Source organism: Oppia nitens, unplaced genomic scaffold (genome assembly GCF_028296485.1).
Source record: "Oppia nitens isolate AA-2021 unplaced genomic scaffold, nextdenovo-longstitch-racon4-pilon3 scaffold2_pilon_pilon_pilon, whole genome shotgun sequence".
Taxonomy (NCBI): Eukaryota; Metazoa; Arthropoda; class Arachnida; order Sarcoptiformes; family Oppiidae; genus Oppia; species Oppia nitens.
In genome coordinates this window covers 6,678,167-6,701,516 of record NW_026533210.1, presented here as the reverse complement: position 1 = coordinate 6,701,516, position 23,350 = coordinate 6,678,167, and the positions used below count along the sequence as shown (strand labels likewise).

Genomic DNA, 23,350 nt, shown 5'->3' with positions numbered 1-23,350 from the left:
TTAGCTGTTTGTTTGATGATTGTTATAAACAACTTTTGTATATCAATTGTAATAAAATAATTATTTATTATTATTAATAATAAAAACTATTAAAATAGTTTTTCCCAAACTATGTATTCAATAACACATTTAATACATGAGAATTATTTAATTAGTATTTTTATGGTTCAACTTATTTGCGGTATCAATGGTGTCGTTGTTGTTGTCGATAACAATTTATTACTAAATAGATCCCAATCAACAACTGCTTCTCCAGTGAACAACAGTGATGGTGAACCTGAACATCAAAACCTGCCGGTTCTGTTCACACCGATAACCATAAGAAATGTGACACTGAAAAACAGGATCTGTGTGTCACCGATGTCCATGTATTCGGCTGCCGATGGTTTCATCAGTGACTTTCACTTTACACATCTGCTATCGTTTGCATTGGGCGGCGCCGGTCTGGTCATGACAGAGGCTACGGCGGTTACACCGGACGGTAGGATTAGTCCCCGAGATTTAGGCATTTGGAAGGATCAGCACATCAAACCGTGGACACAGTTGGCCAAAACAATTAAACTGTTTGGTGCCGTTCCAGGCATACAGTTAGGACACGCCGGCAGGAAAGGTAGCACTGAGGTATTGTGGGCAGGAGGCGAGTCATTAACTGATGAAAAAGGTGGTTGGCCTGTTATTGGTGCCAGTCCACTGGCCTATGGGTTGCATATATGGAAAATACCAAAAGAGGCCACAATTGAGGACTTGGAAAATCTTATGAAAGCTTTTGTATTGGCGGCCAAACGGGCCGTAAAGGCTGGCTTTGAGGTCTCAAAGTATATTTTTGTTTAATATATTTAGTAAAGTTATGATAGTTTTAAATATAGTTTGAATTGTTATTAAAATAATTAGGTAATTGAACTGCATTTCGGTAACGGCTATCTCATACATCAATTTCTATCACCGGTGACCAACAAACGAACTGACAGTTTTGGCGGTACTCTCGACAATCGTATGCGTTTGGCCATCAAAACGGCTCGTATGGTCAGAGATGCCATACCATTGAATGTTGTATTGGGTGTTCGGGTTTCAGTCAGCGATCTGGTGGCCAATGGCTGGGATATACCACAGACTATAGAATTGGCGAAAGAGTTGCGCAGAGTTGGCGTTGATTTTCTGACGTGTAGTTCTGGCCAATTGGTTCCGACTTCTCAGACCAACGGTATGGATAAATATGTGTTTCAGGTTCCGTCGGCCGGACTCATCAACAAACTTACTGGACTTACAACAGCCGCTGTCGGCAAAATCATTGATCCAAAATATGCCGAAAAAATTGTTTCCAAAAAAACGGCATCACTGGTAATGATAGGTAGGGCTTTCCTTGATAACCCTCATTGGCCATATCGAGCCGCTGATATACTGTCAGTCCCGACAACGGCTGTTGATTACCCGAAACAATACGGTTATGCCATCGGAGACAATGAGTGGAGAGACTTACTTAAAAAATCGTTTTAATTTTTAAATTTATATTTAATTGATTTGTTTATACAGAAAATATACCAAAAATTATATATACTTTAAAATACATTAAATATAATTATTATATTTTCATATATATATATATATATATATACTGTATATTCATGTATATAAGTAATATATGAATCTTTAATAATAAATAAGTTAAAACTTTAGAGATTATACTGCAATAAAATATTTATGTATAAATATATAAATGATTTAATATTAACAATATTAAAATTGATGTTATTTATATATTGTTAAAAACGGGTAAATATATTAATATTTTGGTGCATTTAGTGCAATATTTTTTTGCAGTCAAAATTTTTTTTATACAGTAAACAATCAGGTTATGTTCAAATGACCAAATATTGCACTAAATGCACCAAAAATAAATTAATATATAATTTTTGATGAAAAAATGGGAATTTTTTTTAAACATTTTTGATGCTATCTTTTGTTAGGACAGATAGTAAGACAAACATCCGACGATAAGCTATATATATAAATAAAGATTTTATTTATTATTGTTAGTTATAGCAAATTTAAATTTAGCAAAGTTTATTTTTTTGAAAATTATAATTACTTTTTAAACATATTTTTTTGTTGAAATTGTAATAGATTTCAATCTAAAGTAATATATATTATAATATATTATAATAGTATTAATATTTAAAAAAAACTTTTTTTAATATTGATATTTTAAGTTAAAATTATTTAGATAATTATAATATTACATATTGAGTTATAATTAGTTAATAATTAAAAAAAACAATAATTAATAACATAATTATAATTATTCAAAAATGTTATTTAAATCATATATATTGATTACACAATTGTTTTTATACTCTATATTAATTACTATTAATTGCAAAACTATTAATAATAATAATCAAAACATTAGTCGAAAAATTAAACGAAATGGTATGAGAAGTGATTCTGTAGCCAACACAACCCTACCGGTGCTCTTTACACCCATAAGCATACGCGGCGTAACCCTACGAAATCGGATATGTGTATCACCGATGGCAATGTCGGCCTCAGAAAACGGTTTGGCCACTGACTTTCATTTGGGACATTTGCAGGGATTTGCTTTAGGCGGCGCCGGACTAGTGATGATGGAGGGAACAGCTGTATCACCGCAAGGTCTGGTTACTCTTGAAGACAACGGTCTATGGAGTGACGACCACATTGAACAGTTAGCTCGTATTGTCCGACAAATCAAGAAATATGGAGCCGTTGCCGGTATTCAGCTCAACCATTCCGGTCGAAAAGGTAGCGCTAAAAAGGGTTGGGAAGGCGGCAGCTCTATAGCCGACAATGATGGCGGATGGCCTACAGTAGCTCCCAGTCCTATACCTTATGATAAAGAGTTAATTTGGAAAATACCGAAAGAGGCCACTATTGATGATATTGAAAAAATTAAGAAACAATTCGCTGCGGCCGCCAAACGGGCCGTTACGGCCGGGTTTGAGGTCAGCATATTATTTGTTTATTAAATTTTCTTAAAAAAGTATATTTTAATTATAATCTTATAATTAGTAAATATATTAATTGATATTTATTTATGAATGTCTTAAAGGTAATTGAATTGCTATTTGCACATGGATATATAGTACACCAGTTTATGTCTCCCCTGTCCAACAAACGGACCGACAAATATGGCGGAAGTCTGAAAAATCGGATGCGTTTCGGACTAGAAGTGGCCGAAAGTGTGGCCAAAGAGCTATCCGATAACATTGTACTCGGAGTCAGGATTACTGTTACTGATCACGTAAATGGCGGTTGGGATGTGCAGTCAGCTGTAAAAATGGCCAAAAAACTCAAATCCAAAAGAGTAGACTTTATTGACTGTTCCGGCTATAGTGGACTCGTGCCGTGGGATCCGTCAATCAAATCAAATCCATATACTGTACAGTTGGCCGCATCGGAGCGGATCCAAAAAGAGGCAGCAATTATGACCAGTGTTATAGGAGGTGTGATTAGTCCTAAGTATGCCAACGAAATTGTGGCCAACAGTACGGCATCGATGGTGATGTTGGGCAGGGCTTTCCTTAACAACCCTCACTGGCCATATCATGCGGCAGACATGTTGGGCGTACAGATAGACAACTTGTTTCCCAAACATTATGCTTATGTCATATCAAACAAACGGTTTAGGGATTTAGTAAAAAGTAATTATAAATAACACGTTTAATAATGACATATATTTTAATAATCATTTATTATTTTTTATTGATAAAAACTTAAATGTTTTCTTAATATATTAAGAGTAATACTGTATATTAATGTATTTTGAACTTAAATAAAAATATTTATAATATAGAAACTTACTTATCTATAAATAATTAATTTTTTAAAATTTTATATTTGTGTCATATATTTATTTTTATTCAACTATTATTATTGTTATTAAATTTTTTAATTTTTATTAAATGTAAAATTAACGTTGTTTTATTAATTCATTATTAATTTACCTTTTTTGATTAATTATTTATTTTCGATTATAAATAATCAGAAAATAATTAATTTAATAATAAAATAATATATTTTTAAAAAATAATTGTTATTTTACGTGTAAATTTATGATTAAGATTAAAATAAAAATTTTTTTAAAAAGTGCTAAATTAGTGCAAAGTCTTGTAACTTAAAAATACATCAAAATTCAAGTTATGTTATGTTTTAATTTAAGGAAAAGGGAGAGTCCTCCAAAAAAAATTTTTTTTCACTTAAATAATAATTTGTAAATCGGGTTCAATGCAATCGCCTGTAAGGACAGGTATTATAAGACACTGGAAGGTCGACTATAAAAATTAACATAACTATTGTTTATTTTTGTTGAAAAGCTTAATACCAGATATAGTAATAGTAATAGTAGTAGTAGTAGTAGTATGTGGTAAAAGTGGATAACATTTTTTACAGTTTAGTTGAAACAAATCACTGGCAAAACTAAGTTTCAATTGTAGCACAAATCCTAAACATTTTTGAAATGTTTTTTAAATTTGAATAATTTAAACAAAAATATATTTTTCATAAAAATATTTAATTTGTTTTGTTTTATATGTTTGATATTTGAAAAAACAAATTTTGTAATTTATATCTAATATTATAATAAAAAATAATTATAAAATTTAAAATTATAAAAAAATGATATTTAAATCAAATATATTGATTACATTATTGTTTGTGTTGTTGATTATAAATTTTATTAAATGTAATGATAATGATAATAATAAAAATGAAAATATTAATCAAAAAATCAAACGAAATCGTATACGAAGTAATACATCCAATACAACAATACCGGCACTGTTTACACCCATAAGCATACGTGGCATAACTCTTCGGAACCGGATATGTGTCTCACCGATGACAATGTCGGCCTCGAAGGACGGTTTCGCCACTGACTTTCATTTGGGACATTTGCAGGGATTTGCTTTAGGCGGCGCCGGACTGGTCGTCATGGAGGCCACTGCTGTCTCACCGCAAGGACTGATCAGTCTCGAAGATAACGGTCTGTGGAGTGACGCCCACATCGAACCGTTGGCCAGAATTGTCAAACAAATCAAAGCGTACGGAGCAGTGGCTGCCATTCAGATCAATCATTCCGGTCGTAAGGGTAGCTGTCGTACGGGTTGGGATGGAGGCAACTCAATGGCAGATAGTGAAGGTGGTTGGCCAACAGTAGCACCCAGTGCTATACCGTACGATAAAGAGTCCATTTGGAAAGTACCGAAAGAAGCCACTGTTGATGATATCGACGAAATTACAAAACAATTTACAGCTGCAGCTAAACGGGCCGTTACGGCCGGGTTTGAGGTCAGCATATTTAAAAAAATAATTATATTATAATTAGTAAATATATTAATTGATATTTGTTTATGAATATAAAGGTAATTCAACTACATTTCGCACATGGATATATAGTTCATCAGTTTATGTCACCGCTGACCAACAAACGGACCGACAAATATGGCGGAAGTTTAGAAAATCGGATACGCTTTGGACTGGAAATAACCGAAAGTGTGGCTAAAGTCATACCCGATAATGTTGTGTTGGGTGCAAGGATTACAGTCACTGATCACGTAAAGGGTGGTTGGGATGTGCCATCAACTATAGAGTTTGCTAAGCAACTCAAACCTAAAGGTCTGGATTTTGTCGACTGTTCCGGTTATAGTGGACTCGTGCCGTGGGATCCGTCTATCAAAACTGATACCTATGCCGTCCAATTGGAAGCATCCGAGCGCATACAGAAAGAGGTGGGTTTGGTTACCAGTGTTATTGGCGGTGTATTCAGTCCCAAGTATGCCAACGAAATTGTGGCCAACGGTACGGCATCGATGGTGATGTTGGGCAGGGCTTTCCTAAACAACCCTCACTGGCCATATCATGCGGCAGACGCTTTGGGCGTACAAAAAGAAGACTTATTTCCCAAACATTACCGTTACGTCATATCAAACAAACGGTTTAGGGATTTAATTAAAAATAATTACGATTAATATCTTTTTATTTGAATAAATTTAAAGTTTCATTTTTATTACTTTTGATTGTCTAAATAAACTTAATAATTATAACTAAAAACAATTATAAAATTAACTATCATATCATTAATGTTATTTTATATTTGAATTATTTAATTAAAATAAAAATAAAGATAATATATTAAATATTTAAAAAAAATATTAATTCAATGATTTTATTTGCAAATTAATCAAAAGTATCAAAATTGTTGTGTATTGTTAGTTAACTAAAAAATAAACTATTAAAATTATTCATCATTAAAATAAAAGTTTTCATTTAATCACATTATTATAAAACTTTGAATATATTAAAATAATTTTTAAGTAATAAGTTTATAAAATTGTTATAATTAGAAAATTGTTCAAAAAAACAAACAAACAAATAAATACTGGATATTATTATTGAATAATTTGACATTTATAGTCACACTTGTCATCAGTAACACACTTTCCTTTATTGTTGAGATAATAATCAGGATTACATTGACAACCCTTTTCATTAGGTTTGCATTGAGTTGTACAGGCACCTGATGTACAACGGCTTCTACAGGTTGGTTGACAATGGGACAGACAGTCTATCCATATAGCGTTTGGATCAGGACAGGTAGGTGCTATTGATTGAAAAAATAATATCATATAAATTTTATTTTAAATTAAATTGAATATAAAATATCAATTATTATAATATATGTAGGATATTTTTCGGTATACTTTACATATATTATTGTTATAACTAATTTATTAACTTAAAAAGTAAATATAATAAAACAATTTAGTTAGTATTAATTGATTAAATTATTAACGATATTTAATAATAAAAATTTCTCGCTTAGTTTAACTTTTTATACATTACTTGAAAATAATTGTTGAATGAATACGATTGTTATACAAATGGCTATAATTAAAATTGATTTCATTTTTGTCTGTTTACAGTATATTTTGTATTATTCAATAAATGAAATATCAATTATTAATAATATATTTCAATCAATATTAAGTGTTTTTTATATACTGTTGTTAACATTAAGTTAGAAAAAAATAATATGATATATAGATATAWATTCATATAAAAAATGAATGTTCATTCTTATTAAGTAAACATTATTATTATTCAGTTATAGAAACAATTATATTTATATTAATAGTTAAATAAATATTTTAATAAAAATACAAAAATATATTATAAGTGATTAGCATTTTTTCAACAAACAGTATTTTATCTAATTTATTATTTTTTTTACAAATATTTACTAATATATTATATCAATTTTACTTTTTAATCAATTACTATGATATATAATAATATATTTGTATTTATTATAGAATAAGTAAATAGTCGTAACAAATAAGTAAAGTATAAACTAAACAATTAAAATTAGTTTATAAATATTTTAATTCAAAATAAAATTATAATAAAAATAATTACATAATTTATTATTATCGATAATATTACACGTTTTCTGTTTTTAACAATTAGTTTTACAATTTTTTACACATTTTTTCTGTGTTTTACTGTATATAAAGCCAGTAATGCACTGACACTTTGGTATACAAACATCGGCACAACGTTTGACACGACGTCGACACTTGTCCTCACAGTTCGGAGCACACGGAGACCCACAGTCGGTCCACAAGAAGTTGGGATCAATTAAACTGCAATTATTTATTGCTATTAAATAATTATAATAAAAATATTAAAAATATATAAAAGAATTAAAAGATATTATTTTAATATTACAATACATTGAGTTTGTTGTATAAAAATAATTGTTATAAAAACAGATAATACTAATATTGAACGCATTTTAATACTACTTATTATAAGAATTAATAAAATAATATTAATATTTTCAAATTATATATAAAATAAAGTGATTTTATTGAAATTATATAATGTATACAATATATAGTGTTGGCAAAAAAGAGAAATTTATAAAATAATAGAGAAATTTCTAGAAAGTTTCTAAAAGAAATTTCTATTTATGGGATCCCCATGGTTAATTTTGTTTCCTCGATATTTGTTATCTTTAACATTGTTTTTATAAGTAATATTTAAATATTATTATTAGTATTTTAATTATTAATTAAAGTAAAAAATTAATTTATTTAATTATATTAAACTATGGTATAATAAAATGGTGGTTAGATGGTGGTATTAAAATAGATGGTGGATAGATATTTCTATAGAAATTTATTACTGAGAGACTTTCTAGAAACTTTCTCAGGGAAATTTATTAGAAACTTTCTATTTGCCCATCTCTAACAATATATGATAAACTAGATATTAAAAATGAAAGTCATAACTATTATAAACATTTGCTAATAAATGTTGAATATTTCTAAACATTGTTTTTATTAGTAATTTATATTTTTAAAAATAACCTTAAATGTACCTTTAAAATTTAATATTATTCACTATACTATAGTTAATTTTAAAGTAGTAAATAACTTTATATTTAAAAATAATATTTTTAACAGTATGAATTTCATTTAATAATTAATATCAATATTACAAATACATTATATTTATTAAAAAAAATAGAAAGTAACAATTATTAAAATGAATCAACAACAATTAATAAAAAATAAAACAATTTTTTAATATAATATATATTTTATTACACAATTATATATTATAAATAATTAATTATAAATATATATACAGTACTTAATAAAAAATAATTGATCATAAATTTATAATATTGATTAACATTTTTAAAAAATGACATAATGTTTATGGATTGACATTTTGTTATCAATATTTATGGATCAGTTGTACAATTAGCAGGTGTCACACACTTTCGCTTTATTTCACTGAAGACATAACCACTAATACACTGACATTTGGGCACACAGTCGGCCGTACAGAATCTGGTCGGTCGGCACTTGTCCTCACACGCCGGTGGGCATCGGGAGCCACAGGTTGTCCACTGAAGATTAGGATCCAAACCACAACCAACACCTGTATGGTCTGAATGTATTGCTGTTTGTATAATAAAATTTTGTTAATTTAATAAATTATTTTTATAGACCTTTAATTTATCTCTAAATAATAAATCTATTTATTAAACCTTATTATAAATTTTTATTTGCAAATTACAAAATTATTTTTTGTAAAATAAATAAATTAAAGTATTTATTAAAGTTTTGTTTAAAAGTATTAATTAAAAAGTATTAGTTATTAGAAAATTTGTAAAATAATGATAAATTAATTTGTAAAATACAAAACCCTTACATTCAACTGTCGATTGAAACAACATAATTGTCACCAAAATTGTTATACAAATTAAATTTTTCATCTTTTACTATATAGTAATTAATGTAAAATAATTACAGTATTAGTTACAACAAAAATTAGTATTTTTATTTATTTAATAATATTTTTTGAATTCATTTAATTTATATAGTAGTTTTATAATCAAAGTTTTGATCAAAAATATACAATTTTCGCTGTTTTTGAAAATATTTTTATTAATACTGATAACAAATAGATACAATATCTATTTATATAAATATATATTTTTAAAAATATTTTTTTCAAGATAATAAAAATAGATAATTTTGTCCATGGTCATAATATACACACAGTGTTATACTAGACAAACAATTATACAATAGCTAATGATAATACTCAATCTAAAAATATTTATTAGTATAAAATGCAAAAATATAATATTTATTGCTTTTAAATAATTTTTTTATAAACATAAATTAGATATAAAATTATAAATGGTATAAATATATATTTAGATAGAGTTATAGTTTTAAATATATGCTGCAAATAAATAAACTGTATAAACAAATCCTTATTTTTAACCTTGTTAATATACTGTATAGTAAAAACATTTCTATAACTAAACAATACTATAATATAACTTTTCATAGAAATGTATATATGATACTACTATAACTTCCAACTAAATACTAAACTATAAATTTAACAAATAAAAATGATAAATTAATATTTTTTCATAAAATATTATTTAAATATATAATTATTTATTTTGAATCATATAAATTATTTCTGTGTCTTATTGAACAAGTAATTCAATAACAATTTGATTCATAAACATCGGACAAATTATTTGTTTAMTTAAATTAAAATATAAATAATTTATATTTTAAAATAAGATTATTGTATTTTCTATAAATTAATTATTTTCAAAGTATCTAATATAGAAAGAAATTAATAAATAAAATTTATTTGAATTAAAATCCATAAGATGTCATTAAAATATCAATATTTGATTTATAAATTATAATACTATTGTTTAGATTATTGTGTTTAAACTGAACATTGATTTTTTCACTGGTCTTTAGTAACACATTTGCCACTATAACCGATAAGATACCCGGGTGTACACTGACAACCCTAAGGTCTAAAACCAATTGGGAACCAACAGTCTATGGGAATACATATGTTTTAACAACTCAGCGCACAATTAGACCTACAGGTTCTCCAAACAGCGTTAGGATCCGGACAAGTGGTTGCTATGAATGGCATTTAATAACAAATTATACTAAATTATATGTTATTCATTGATTTATATATATATATGTCTAAAAAATAACAAATCAAATAAAATTTTTAAAAAGTTAGTAATAAATGATTTACTTTGAAATGTTTGATAAATGCATATTGTTTTACAAATTGTGATAATTAAAACAGATTTCATTTTATTATTTTTTTAATCTACTATATATTTAATTGTAATAAATACATAATTTTCAGCTCTTTTTATACATTAATATATACACTATTTTAAAAACAATTTACTATGTCTTTCGACTTTTAGATTACATTTTCCTAATTAAAAGTTCATTTTAAGTATTACTTAATTAAATATAAAATGTGAAAAATATATTGCAAAACAAAAAAATAATTTTTATAAGAATAAATAAACATTAACTTTGTAGTGATTTTATAATAAAATATATAGATTATATATTAAATATACAATTTATTTTAAGAATATTTTTAATGTATTTAATAAATGTATTACAACTTTATTTTTTAAATTTTTATATAATTTTTACTAATAATATACAAAAACATTAGATTTTTGATTAAGAAAATTAATAATTAACATGATTAAAATAAACTATAATACAATTTTATTTWTAAAATGACATTTTTATATTTTTACATATTATATTTTATTATATATCTATATAAAGAGTAAATATATGGTAAAAATTATTAATTGCAATAAAAAATAACATTTAGTAAATATTGTATATACTCAATAAAAAAATAAAAACTTTTATACTTGACTATTAGTTTATATTATTAACAAATATTATTAAAAATGACAATTGCTTATCAATTTGGTATTTACGGATCAGTAGTACAATTAGCAGGTGTAACACACCTTTCCTTTATCTCACTGAAAACATAACCACTAATGCACTGACATTTTGGCACACAGTTGGTAGTACAGGATCTGGTGGGTCGGCACTTGTCCTCACATGTCGGCGAACAATGGGAGCCACAGGTTGTCCATTGAAAATTGGGATCCCGACCACAATTACGTATATGCTCGGTATGGTTAGCTGTGTAAGTAAAAAATAATATATCGTTTATTTAGTTAATAAATTTTTAATTATTATTTTTATAACTAATAAATATATTTAGTAAAAGATTATTCTAAGATTTTATTTAGAAGTTAATAAACATAAGTTTTTTGTTGAGAAATAAAAGTCAAATTTTAAAGTATTTGTTATAGTTTTAGTAAACAATTATTTTTATAAAATAGTTATTACAAATATGTAATATAATTAGTAAATTAATTACTAAAATATTAATATAATTACAATACATTAAAATCTTACATTCAACTGTTGATTGTTGAAACAACATAATTGTTGCGAAAATTGTTATAAAAATTATAGTTTGCATATTTTAGACGATAGAAATCAATATTAAATAACTAAAGTATTATTTTCAAGTGAAAAAATATTATATTTAATTTTTGTTAATATTATTTTTTAAGTTTTTCGAGTTTATATAGTATTTTTGTAATTAAAATTTTGATGAAAATTATACAGTTTTCGCAATTTTGTGAACATATTTTATTAATATTGATAACAAAATAGCTATAATATCTATTTATATTATTTTTTATTTTTTTAAAAATATTTATTATTTACAAAAAAGTATATTTTTAAGATAGTATAAACAGATAATTTTGTCCATGGTCATAATAATAATATTACCTACTGTATTATATTATACATAAATATTGTACAATAGCTAATAATAATACTTTAATTTATTATTTGAGTGTATTTAATAATAGCAATTTTATGCACTGTATTAAAAGTTATAAATATCTACTAGTATTACATTTTAGTAGTAAAAAAATATTTACTAGTATTAAATGCCAAAATATTTATTGCTTTTATAAAAATTAAACATTATTTTTATATATTTCATACATAAATTAAATATAAAATTATACTTTCATAAATTTCATATTTTATAATCAGTAAACTTATAGAAATGTATCTTCATTGAAATAAATATATACCATATATGTAATTTTTGTTTTAATTAAATTAATTTGTAAATATTTCAAAGATAAACAAGTTTTCATCAAATTATTTTAATGGCATAAATATTATCACAAACTTAAACAACACTTCCTAATACTTCAATTATTAATCAACTTATTATTTAAATTGTGAGTCCATTTAATATATATACAATATATACAAACTGTATGTATATATTGACATAAATTACAAATCAACAAAACAATCATAAGTTTTTTATGAATAAAAAGATTATATATTATTATATCTCAAAATTGAATTGACCTCAAATTGTTTTCGGGTTAACTATAAGGTTAAGTCAAGAGTTAATTCATTTATTATTAAAAAAAAACATTTAATTATCTTAAACTAATTACATGCAATTGAATTAGTGATGTTTTATAAAATTTATATGCGATATTTATCTAGCCATTTGGACAGTACTGTAATTATTAGTTTGTATTTATTATATGTATTTGAAACAAAATAATTTTTAATATTGCACTATACTGTACTGTATTTATCTAAAATATATTTTAAAAATTATAGAAAAATTTGCCGATAACATATTTTTATCTATAAATTATTATTATTTGTCTAACTTTGAATATATCTATATCCATATAAAAATTTTTATTTGATTATAGTTAAGCAAATTTAATTTTATTTATCAAAAAATAAAATTAACTTTATGTAGTTTTAAATAACTACTGCAGTATATAATTTACAGTAGATTTATATATTAGAAATTGTATTTTTAGGATTTTTCTTTTTTTCAGTGAGTCTAAAATTAGGTTATAATAAATCTAAATGTAATAAATGCCAATGACCCATGTCAAACTAATTAAAATCAACAAAATATTACTAATATTTATAAATATTAAAAACATTTTGGTAGAAATAATATTTTTAATTGTTTTTTCATAAATTTATTTTATTTACAAAAGCAAATGGAATTATATACATAACTATAATAACTATGATCTAACATAATATAATATAGTATATCTGTATATTGTTTTATATAGTCTATATAAAACAATATACTGATATACTATAGATATATCTATTAATGTAAAACTAAAAAACTTTTTTTTATTTACTAATTTATATACAAACCTATGTATTGGCAATCAGACATTTGTTTAATATTTTGTTGACAATAATCAAAATGCCAAATAAAATGTTGAATAGTCCACCTGTGGATAGGAGGTTAGGGCTATAATAGGCATTATAAAGACTAATTCAATCAAATCAAACACCAATAATAAGTCCAATATATCCATTATATAGAGACTTAAGTCCAACATTTAATTGAAATAAATTATTATTCAACAATAATTTACACAAGTTTGTTGTAGTTTGTAATTAATAATATTAAAAAAATAATACACTAATAATAAATACAAGGTTTTTTAATATTTATTTTCAATACAATGTATATTAATTAATATACCGGTGCTCTTGAAAGTACTACTCAGGAAAACATTATAAAAAACATATATTATATCAATGTATGGATACTAAAAATGGGTGCAAACTGTTAGCCGAAAATTCACTGTTAAATTCACTTATATATGTGTTATATAATATAATACATAGTATTTCATACACACAATAGACTATATAACTGTATGTTTCAGGTCATAGACTCTCACTCTAAGTACAGTAAAAGACTATAATTTACCGGTTTTTTAGCATAAATATTATTAGACAAAACAACTTTTTTAAGGTTCATTTGTGGGTCAAATACTTTTTTACCTAATTTTTTTGGAGCCATTGCTTATAATTATATTTTTATCAAGAAAACGTGTTTATAAATTCTAGTTTTGTTTTTATTTTTAAATTTTAGTATCAAAAGGTTTAAAATTTCAATTATATTAAAATTACTTTTTGAAAATTATTTTATAATATATAATTAGGACCATATGTTATTACATTTAATAAATATATAGTTGTATAATATTCATAATATTTGTGAGTGATTGATAAAATATAATATATTTATGATATTAATTGTTTCATAGTTTATAATTTGATAAACTATTAAATTATAAACAATGATACAATTTATACAACATATTATAAATATATATTATTTTAATAATTACTTATAAAATATATTCATATGATCAGTCATCAGATTAATGATAGTCTTATAATGATTATTAGAAATTTAACAAATAAATAAAAACACAATTAAGTGAAAATTAATTATTAATATCTATAACATAATAGAACTGATTGTTATATGAAATATATTTTTCTTTGGTTTCTTTGGCTAAAACATAAAATATAATACATATTGTATTGTATTATACATTATAAAACATATGACTGAAATTGCAATATGTTATGTAATTGGTATATATGCTATAAAACTGTGTGATAAACCGTATTTATATGTACAATAGATATGTGAATTTTTCACACTTATATATAATTTTATTTTTAGTTATTCAATTAAAAATGTAGACAAAAAGTATAGATTATATAATATAGTAATAAGTTATCTATAGATTTGAATTATGACACTTTAGTTAAGGGGTAAAAACAGATGCTATTTCACCAATTAATACCTGTATTATTATTATTATTATTATTATTATTATTATTTGATGACTAATTGAAGATAATCAACAAAAACAAACAATTTTTGTAAATATAATAATTTTTAATAACTCTTTTTTTCAATTGCAGTAGTGATTTGAAATTATTTAATTTTTTATAATTTAAAATTTTATCAAATTTTTAATTAAATACAGATGATTCATTTATGTGAATATTATAGTTTGATTGGATAGTTTCAAATAATATTAGCAATTATACACTAGTAATATACTAAATCTTGTTGTGATTTAAATTTTTGTTTTTTTAAATAAATTTTAAAAATTATATTACTTGAAAATTGAAACCTTGAAATAATTTATAATTTTTACAATCTGTTAATTATATCTATTCATATATATATATACAGGGTTGGAAAAATACAAGGTTTTCAATTTTGGCTTTGTAAACTACAGTAAAATACAGTAAAATACAGTAAAATACAATGTACTGGATGTATTTTACAATTATAAAAAAATTACATTAACAATGATAAAATATTTATTTTTTATTATAATTATTATTATTACATAATTTCAATATCGTTATTAGAATCGTTGTTTTCTAAAACTATTAAAATTAATATTAATTATTTTATTAATATATTTCAATTGAATAAAAAATTGAATAACTAATTTCAATTTTTTTTAAAATGTTGAAATAAAAAAAATTATTATTATTACAAAACATGTGATTGTTTGTAAATCTTAGTATTTTTGTTACTAGTTAGCGCTAAAAATTTTTTGTAAGCCAAAATTGTCAAGTAATTTACATTGTATTATACTGTAAAATACGCTTTGTATTATACATACACTTTGTCTCTGCCAACACTGTATATATATATATTAATAAGTATAAGTTATACATTTACATTATTAAAATGTTATTGAATAAAATAAATATTTAATTAACTTATTAATTAAAATAAATTTACAAATCTCTTGTATAGAGGCTTTAAACAAACAATAACTTAATTACACTAATATTTTATTTACTATTTATTTTAAATGTTTATGAGTATGTTTGTTTAATATAAATCATAAACTATAATGAATGTGCCAAGATCAGTTTAGTATTCAAGTGTAATAAGAAATAATAATTGTTTTAATAAATGATTCATAACAAGCTTAAGTGATTAGTTTTATATATCTGTTTATAAAAAAAATGTATAAGTATTTACATTACATATATATACTGATGAAAAAAAGTTCGTTAATATTTACAGTCAATTTATATACATTTATTTATTAAATACCTGAAGGTCAGTGTTTATCATAAATTTATTTATTTATTTAAAAGTCCAAACATTCAATATATTGCAGTTTATATTCAAAAAGTGATTTTTTATATGAATTTTATCAATATCTCATGAAATTAATGTTAATAATAATAATACTGTATAATATATTTATATATTATAAATATTAATATAAAAACAAAAAAAATAATTATTTGAATAAAGTTGATGGTATATCATGATATAAAAATGGTGATCGATCTCAAACGTCATTGAAAAAAATCCTGTATATATTACAAGTATTTATTTTTGTTGTTGTATTCATACATAATATCCGCCTATTAATACTGTATTACCCATAGTTTTTACATTAAGTATTTGATATTGAAAAATAAAAAATAAAATAAAACAGTCTGTTATAATAAATTGAACGGAAAATTTTTAGTCCCATTTGTTTGGCGCATACACTCTCTCTCTCTCATCGCAGATAATCTCATTTAAAATTCAGAAAATAAATATATATATATATATCTAAAGTTATTTTCAATTATCAAAAACGCCTTTATTTTATTTTTTGCTGAATAAACAAAATTTCTATATATTTAGTAGAATTGTTTGATTTTTTTAAAGTTGAAAAATAAAATTGTTATATTATTTGAAAATAATTAAAAGTAATAATAATAATAATAAATTTGTTTAATTTTGTGTAAGTCATGGAGTCAAGTGATCCGATTTTAATTGGCAAAGTTAGGGATCTAATTGGTGCTGACATTAGACAGCATCTGGATCTGTATGACTCGGATGACTCGTGTCGTGTACTGAACAATGATTGGCAAATACAGCGATTTTTGTTGGCCAACAAACTGGATGTCGATGCCTCGTATATTATGCTTAGGGATGCACTCCGTTGGCGACACTCGTATGGTGTTAACAAACGAACCGACGGAGACTATCCACAAGAGTTCTACAAAACGGGTATTTATTTTCCGTACGGTTTGGATAAAGAGCAGCGAACTGTCATTTATTTAAGGATAAAAATGTACAAAAGTTTTCCCAATGTTTCCGATTTTTTCAAACAATTTATTATTCATATGATCAACAAAGTCGATATCGAAAGCGATCAAAAAGGTTTGTAAACATTTATATATATATATATATATACAGTATATATATATATACAGTATATATATATATATGCAGTATATATATATATACAGTATATATATATATACAGTATATATATATATACAGTATATATATATATACAGTATATATATATATATATATATTTAATTTATAATTTAAAAATAACTTTGAATTTTGATAATTTATAGTTTTATTGTTTATTTATATTTTATATTACTATAAAATTATGCAAAAATATTCAATTATTTTATTTTTGAATCAATATCTCATTTTCTCTTTTATTTGAATTTAAGATTTCATTTATTTTTAGAAACTTATCAGTAGAATATTTTTCTAAAAAAATTATCTTAATTGTCTTAATAATTATTTAAAAATATAATTTAAAAACAAATAATCTAAATAAAACATTTTATTTAATTTTTTTTAAATAAAAATAGGTTGGTCAATGGTATGGGATTTATCTGGTGCCGGTCCATCAAATTGGGATCTATCGATGGTTAAATTTATTATATCTAGTTTTAAATTATACTTTCCCCGAGGACTTCAGTATCTAATTGTTTACGGCGTTCCCTGGATTATGAATCCGTTTGTTAGTATTGCCCTCAGATTGATGTCAGAAGAAACTCGTAATAAAGTAAAGTTTGCCTCAAAAGACCAAATCTTTGAGTACATCGACAGGGATCAGGTGCCAGACTTTTTGGACGGCAAGTGTGACCTACCCTATAGGGATGTGCCTAAAGAAGCTGATAGAGAATTCAGAGATATGGCACCAGCGCTGGGCTATAGTGTCCAAGAGGTGGACCAAGTTTACAAACATTATGACAAATATTTAAATTAGTAATTTTATTTTTTTAATACTTATTTTTTTATTATAATTTATTTTATATTTTTATAAACTCTCTAAATACCATTTTTTTATAACTTAATAACAAACTTTACAATTATGCACTTGTTTTGTACTTATTTTTACAATAATAAAATTATTATATAATTATAAAAATACCCATTATTTACATAACATAAAATTAATTTTAATAATAATAGTAAAAATACATATTTTAAATTTTATTTTCATGTCACAAAAAAATTATTAAAATCACAATACAATGTAATTATTATTATTTCTTATGAATTGAACAACAGATTTGACAGTTATGTATAAAATAAAAAAAACTGAATTTCCTAATAAATTATAAGTTATAATTGAGTAAAACTTGAATAAAATCTCAAATATAAATAATAATAATAAAATTAATTGTTAATGTGTAAATAATTTGCAAGTCAATTATAGTATAAATATTTAAATTACATTTTATCATAATTATTATTATTGTTTATTTTGTTTTAATGTAAATAACTACTTAAATGATATCAGTAATGATGTGTAAATAATAAATTAAATATATTAATACATTATGTCAAAAACTATTTAACATGAATATACTGTATTTAGATCTAAAGTAATTACATTTTCAAAAATTATTTCAATATTTAAACTTAATTTTTTTTTTTATAATTACATAATTCCCAATTTGTTAACATATTATTTTACAAATATAGAAAATATAGTAAATATTTATTTATATAATTATTATAATTATTATATTACAAATAAATATATTGTTTATTCAAAAATATCAATAATTCGATTTATTTGTATTATATTTATAACTTTTGAACTTAATATTGTATGATAATAACAGATATATACTGTATATCATATAGAAATTATCACATTTATTATAGTTATAGTAGAAAAAGAAATAAGAAAAACAGTAAAATAAATATATTTATCCATAGTTATTATCAATGGATAAATATTATGTTTTGACTACATTTTAAACATTAAAGTCAATTAAATAGTTATTTATTACAGATGTTTATATTTATAAAAAAAAATAATTTCAATTAATGTAAATTATATAATTTGTTGAATTATAATAGTAATAGATTAATAATAATAATTTAAATACCATAGTAATATGTCTATTGATGAAAGTATAATTAGTATAATTAAAAACAAATTGATTAATGAATTGAAATCTAACAATGATTTATACGATGAAAATGATATAACATATACTTTGGACAACGAGTGGTCTATTAGAAGATACCTACTGTTTCACAAACTGGATGTCGACAAGTCGTTTGTGGCCATCAAAGATAGCCTACAATGGCGTAAGTCATACGGAATCAAACAGCGAACAGATGTTGACTATCCCATAGAGTTTTATCAAATCGGTGCCTATTTTCCATACTGTGTCGACCGAAATGGTCGCACAGTTATCTACGTAAGGGCTAAGATGTATAAATACTTTCCACATATAAACGATTTTATGAAACAATATATTGTTCACGTAATCGACAAAATAGATAAACTAAGTCAAGAGTCAGGTAAATGATATAAAAACAATAAATATATATTTGTTTTAATAGATATTATGGATAAATATTAGTTTGTTAATAAACAGGTTGGACAATGGTATGGGATCTGGTAGGTGCCGGACCGTCCAATTGGGATTTGTCGTTTTTAAAGTTCATAATATCTACATTAAGAAACTATTATCCATTAGGTATGCAATACCTGTTAGCCTATGGCGTTCATCCACTTATGAGTGGCTTCGTTAAGATTGGACTTAAATTAGTGCCACAAGACGCCAGAAATCGCATAAAATTTGTATCAAAAGATGAATTGTTAACATATATTGCACCCGAAAATTTGCCCGACTTTATGGGCGGCACCTCTACTGTAAGCTATAAGGATGTACCCCTTGGCACTCAATCTGCACTTGAATTTGGATTAGAGAAAGGCATTCAATCAAAGGATATCGAAAAAGCGTTAGACTTTTATAATAAATTTTTATAAAATTTTTATACATATATTAATAATAATTAATAGTCAGTTGGTTATTAAGTACAGTAGTTTAAATTATATAAATTATACAGTATATAAACAATTATAAAAAGCAACAAATAATTAATTTTGTTATAAAATACTCTAATTAACAAATATTTTGATAATAATAAAAACATATAAAAATTTATAAAAATAATTATTAAGTTTTATGTTGTCTTCACAATTCATAATAATAAACTTTTTTATTTAAAACTTACAATTGAAGACAGTTTTCGGTGACAATCTGTCACACTTTGCGGAACACTCGAGTGTTTTCGGTCTCAATCTGAGACCATTATCAACGCCGAGTCAGACATCACTACTGTATTGACAGTAACAGTGATATCTGTTTTTTGGTCACTTGAGTATCTCATGGGTGAGAGAGAGGCCTCATATAGTTATCATATATCTTATATTATTATATAATTTGTGTAAAACAATATTCAAAATAAAAAATATAGTAATAATTAAAATAAACAATTTTTTAAAAATATTTATTACAATTTGAAACTAGATTTTGATTTAGTAAAAATAAATATATAAAAATTTTTAATTATATAAAATAAACATAATTTTCCTGCCATTTTATATAATTAAAAATTTTTATATATTTATTTTTACTAAATCAAAATCTAGTTTCAAATTGTAATAAATATTTTTAAAAAATTGTTTATTTTAATTATTACTATATTTTTTATTTTGAATATTGTTTTATACAAATTATATAATAATATAAGATATATGATAACTATATGAGGCCTCTCTCTCACCCATGAGATACTCAAGTGACCAAAAAACAGATATCACTGTTACTGTCAATACAGTAGTGATGTCTGACTCGGCGTTGATAATGGTCTCAGATTGAGACCGAAAACACTCGAGTGTTCCGCAAAGTGTGACAGATTGTCACCGAAAACTGTCTTCAATTGTAAGTTTTAAATAAAAAAGTTTATTATAAAAATAAAATAAAAACTTTGATCTTTGTTTAAATTTATATTTAAACATTTATATAAATTATAGCATAAAATTATTAAATAAAAAAATGATTATAATTCAACTATTACGGTAATTAACAATTTCTCATTTAAACAAATAGCATATTTAAAAACCTAAAAATAAATTAATACAGTCTAACGTAATACAATATAAAATACATTGCTATACAAAAAAAAAATTAGCGCAACTTAATGGCAAAAGCGTTGAAATATACAGTAAATTGTGTTTTATAATAAATATAGATTCACTAATAATTTTTATTGAATTTATTTTATTTTAAATATTAAAGATTATTATAGCAATAAAGCAATTTCTAGCAATTAATAATTTATGTTTAATAAATATTTTTCAATATTTTTTTCAACATTAGTTTTAAAAATAGTGTAATTCAAATAGTACATTTTATTATACTGTATTATTGAAAGACGATATTCAAAACATTGTATTATTTCAAAACTAGTATATAGTATATTGTATTATTAATAAAGTTAGTTAATTGACTAATGTATTTAATAAGCATTCAATTGAATCAACTATTATACTATGAGATGATGTATGATATATGATATGGCCATCAATTATGTCGATCCCCGATCTTATGCACAATTTCTTTCTCTTAAAAAGGTTGCACTTAAATAAAGTTAATGTATATTATAATATAACAAAATGATTATTAAATGATGATAAACAATAACATTATATAAGTGACATTAAGCTAAACATACAGAGACTACTTATATAAATATATTCATAATAATGAATTGAATTCATTGGAAATAAATTATAACAATAGAAACCAATTGTTTTACCCGACAGTCGCTCCATAAATATAAGTAATTTTAGGCGCATTTGCGGTGATATTGTCGGATGTTTTGCTAAATAGCTATGTATTTGTTTTAATGGTAAATGTGCTGATTTACTGACCCAAGTGCTCATTATATTGTTGTGGGTGGTCTGGTTTAACCTATGGATCAGTTGTCTAACGTGGGTCGGTATGAGACCAACAACCGATAGTTTCCCTCAATTCCCACAACGGTATCAATTGATCAGTCAAAGACTTCCCAATTGATTTAGTGAGGATCACTTGAGGCACTTTATGTGTCAATAAAAGTGATATACAGATCTGCAGAAGTGGTGACCAGAGTGTAGGCCAGGGATCGATCCGTAGTACTATTGATAACGTCTATTACTATTGGAAGGCCAGTGAAATGGTAGTCTTGAAGTGTGATCGATCAGCCAATGCTTGATGAAGGTATGGTAGATGTGGTGATCGATCCAGTGATGTGGTTAAGACAATGATTAGACACACAGTTTCAGATATAATTACTTTATTATAACACAATTTAAATGATAGTTAAAACAATGGTTTAAGTGGTATGGATAGTGGGACTATCAGAGCACATGGATGTGTGTAATGGAGTTGTGGTATGAATGGCACTGAAGGCCGGTATGTACTGACTGGGCAGTATGGGTAGCAGTGACTGTGACTGTAGTGAAAGTGTAAGAGAGAGAGAGTATACTATGAATACATCAGTATTTATACTATATTTGAGAACAAGTATGTATGTGTAGGAAAAGTGGAGCTATTGGTTGGCTGTATGTATGTGAGGTCAGTGATCGATCAACTGGTGCCATGAAGACGGCCATTGAGCGATCACTTCTAAGAACAGGTAGGCATTGATCGATCAACAATTCAAGGAAAGGATTAAAAGCATATAAATAGGTTTACTATAAAAATCAAAATAAGTTAAAAACAAAAAGATTAAAATATTATAATTAAATTAAATATAAAATGGATTTCCTCAACAATATTAAACATTTGAATAAAAGTAACGGCAAATAATACTAGAAATATACAGAATATTTTACCAAATAATAAAGTATCGGAACGAAATGTACCATAAATTACTA

At 24.3% G+C, this 23,350-nt stretch overlaps 5 protein-coding genes across 5 annotated transcripts; all 5 read left to right on the top strand.

Moving 5' to 3' along the window:
• The first annotated feature begins 158 nt into the window (after positions 1–158).
• Positions 159–1,494, top strand: LOC128955940 (NADPH dehydrogenase-like). Its single transcript, XM_054301619.1, has 2 exons — positions 159–807; positions 892–1,494. Exons 1-2 carry the CDS (start codon positions 163–165, stop codon positions 1,492–1,494), a joined length of 1,248 nt encoding a protein of 415 aa, XP_054157594.1. The 5' UTR covers positions 159–162.
• Positions 1,495–2,429: 935 nt separating this feature from the next.
• Positions 2,430–3,691, top strand: LOC128955938 (NADPH dehydrogenase-like). Its single transcript, XM_054301618.1, has 2 exons — positions 2,430–2,978; positions 3,086–3,691. The coding sequence occupies exons 1-2, from the start codon at positions 2,430–2,432 to the stop codon at positions 3,689–3,691; spliced, it is 1,155 nt and encodes a 384-aa protein (XP_054157593.1).
• A 1,067-nt stretch (positions 3,692–4,758) lies between these two features.
• On the top strand, positions 4,759–6,250 carry LOC128955937 (NADPH dehydrogenase-like). The gene is made up of 3 exons (XM_054301617.1): positions 4,759–5,322; positions 5,397–5,968; positions 6,247–6,250. The coding sequence occupies exons 1-3, from the start codon at positions 4,873–4,875 to the stop codon at positions 6,248–6,250; spliced, it is 1,026 nt and encodes a 341-aa protein (XP_054157592.1). The 5' UTR covers positions 4,759–4,872.
• A 10,742-nt stretch (positions 6,251–16,992) lies between these two features.
• On the top strand, positions 16,993–18,429 carry LOC128956171 (motile sperm domain-containing protein 2-like). Its single transcript, XM_054301854.1, has 2 exons — positions 16,993–17,529; positions 17,985–18,429. Exons 1-2 carry the CDS (start codon positions 17,115–17,117, stop codon positions 18,383–18,385), a joined length of 816 nt encoding a protein of 271 aa, XP_054157829.1. The 5' UTR covers positions 16,993–17,114; the 3' UTR covers positions 18,386–18,429.
• A 1,053-nt stretch (positions 18,430–19,482) lies between these two features.
• Positions 19,483–20,413, top strand: LOC128955936 (motile sperm domain-containing protein 2-like). Its single transcript, XM_054301616.1, has 2 exons — positions 19,483–19,941; positions 20,019–20,413. Exons 1-2 carry the CDS (start codon positions 19,530–19,532, stop codon positions 20,411–20,413), a joined length of 807 nt encoding a protein of 268 aa, XP_054157591.1. The 5' UTR covers positions 19,483–19,529.
• The last annotated feature ends 2,937 nt before the right edge of the window (positions 20,414–23,350 follow it).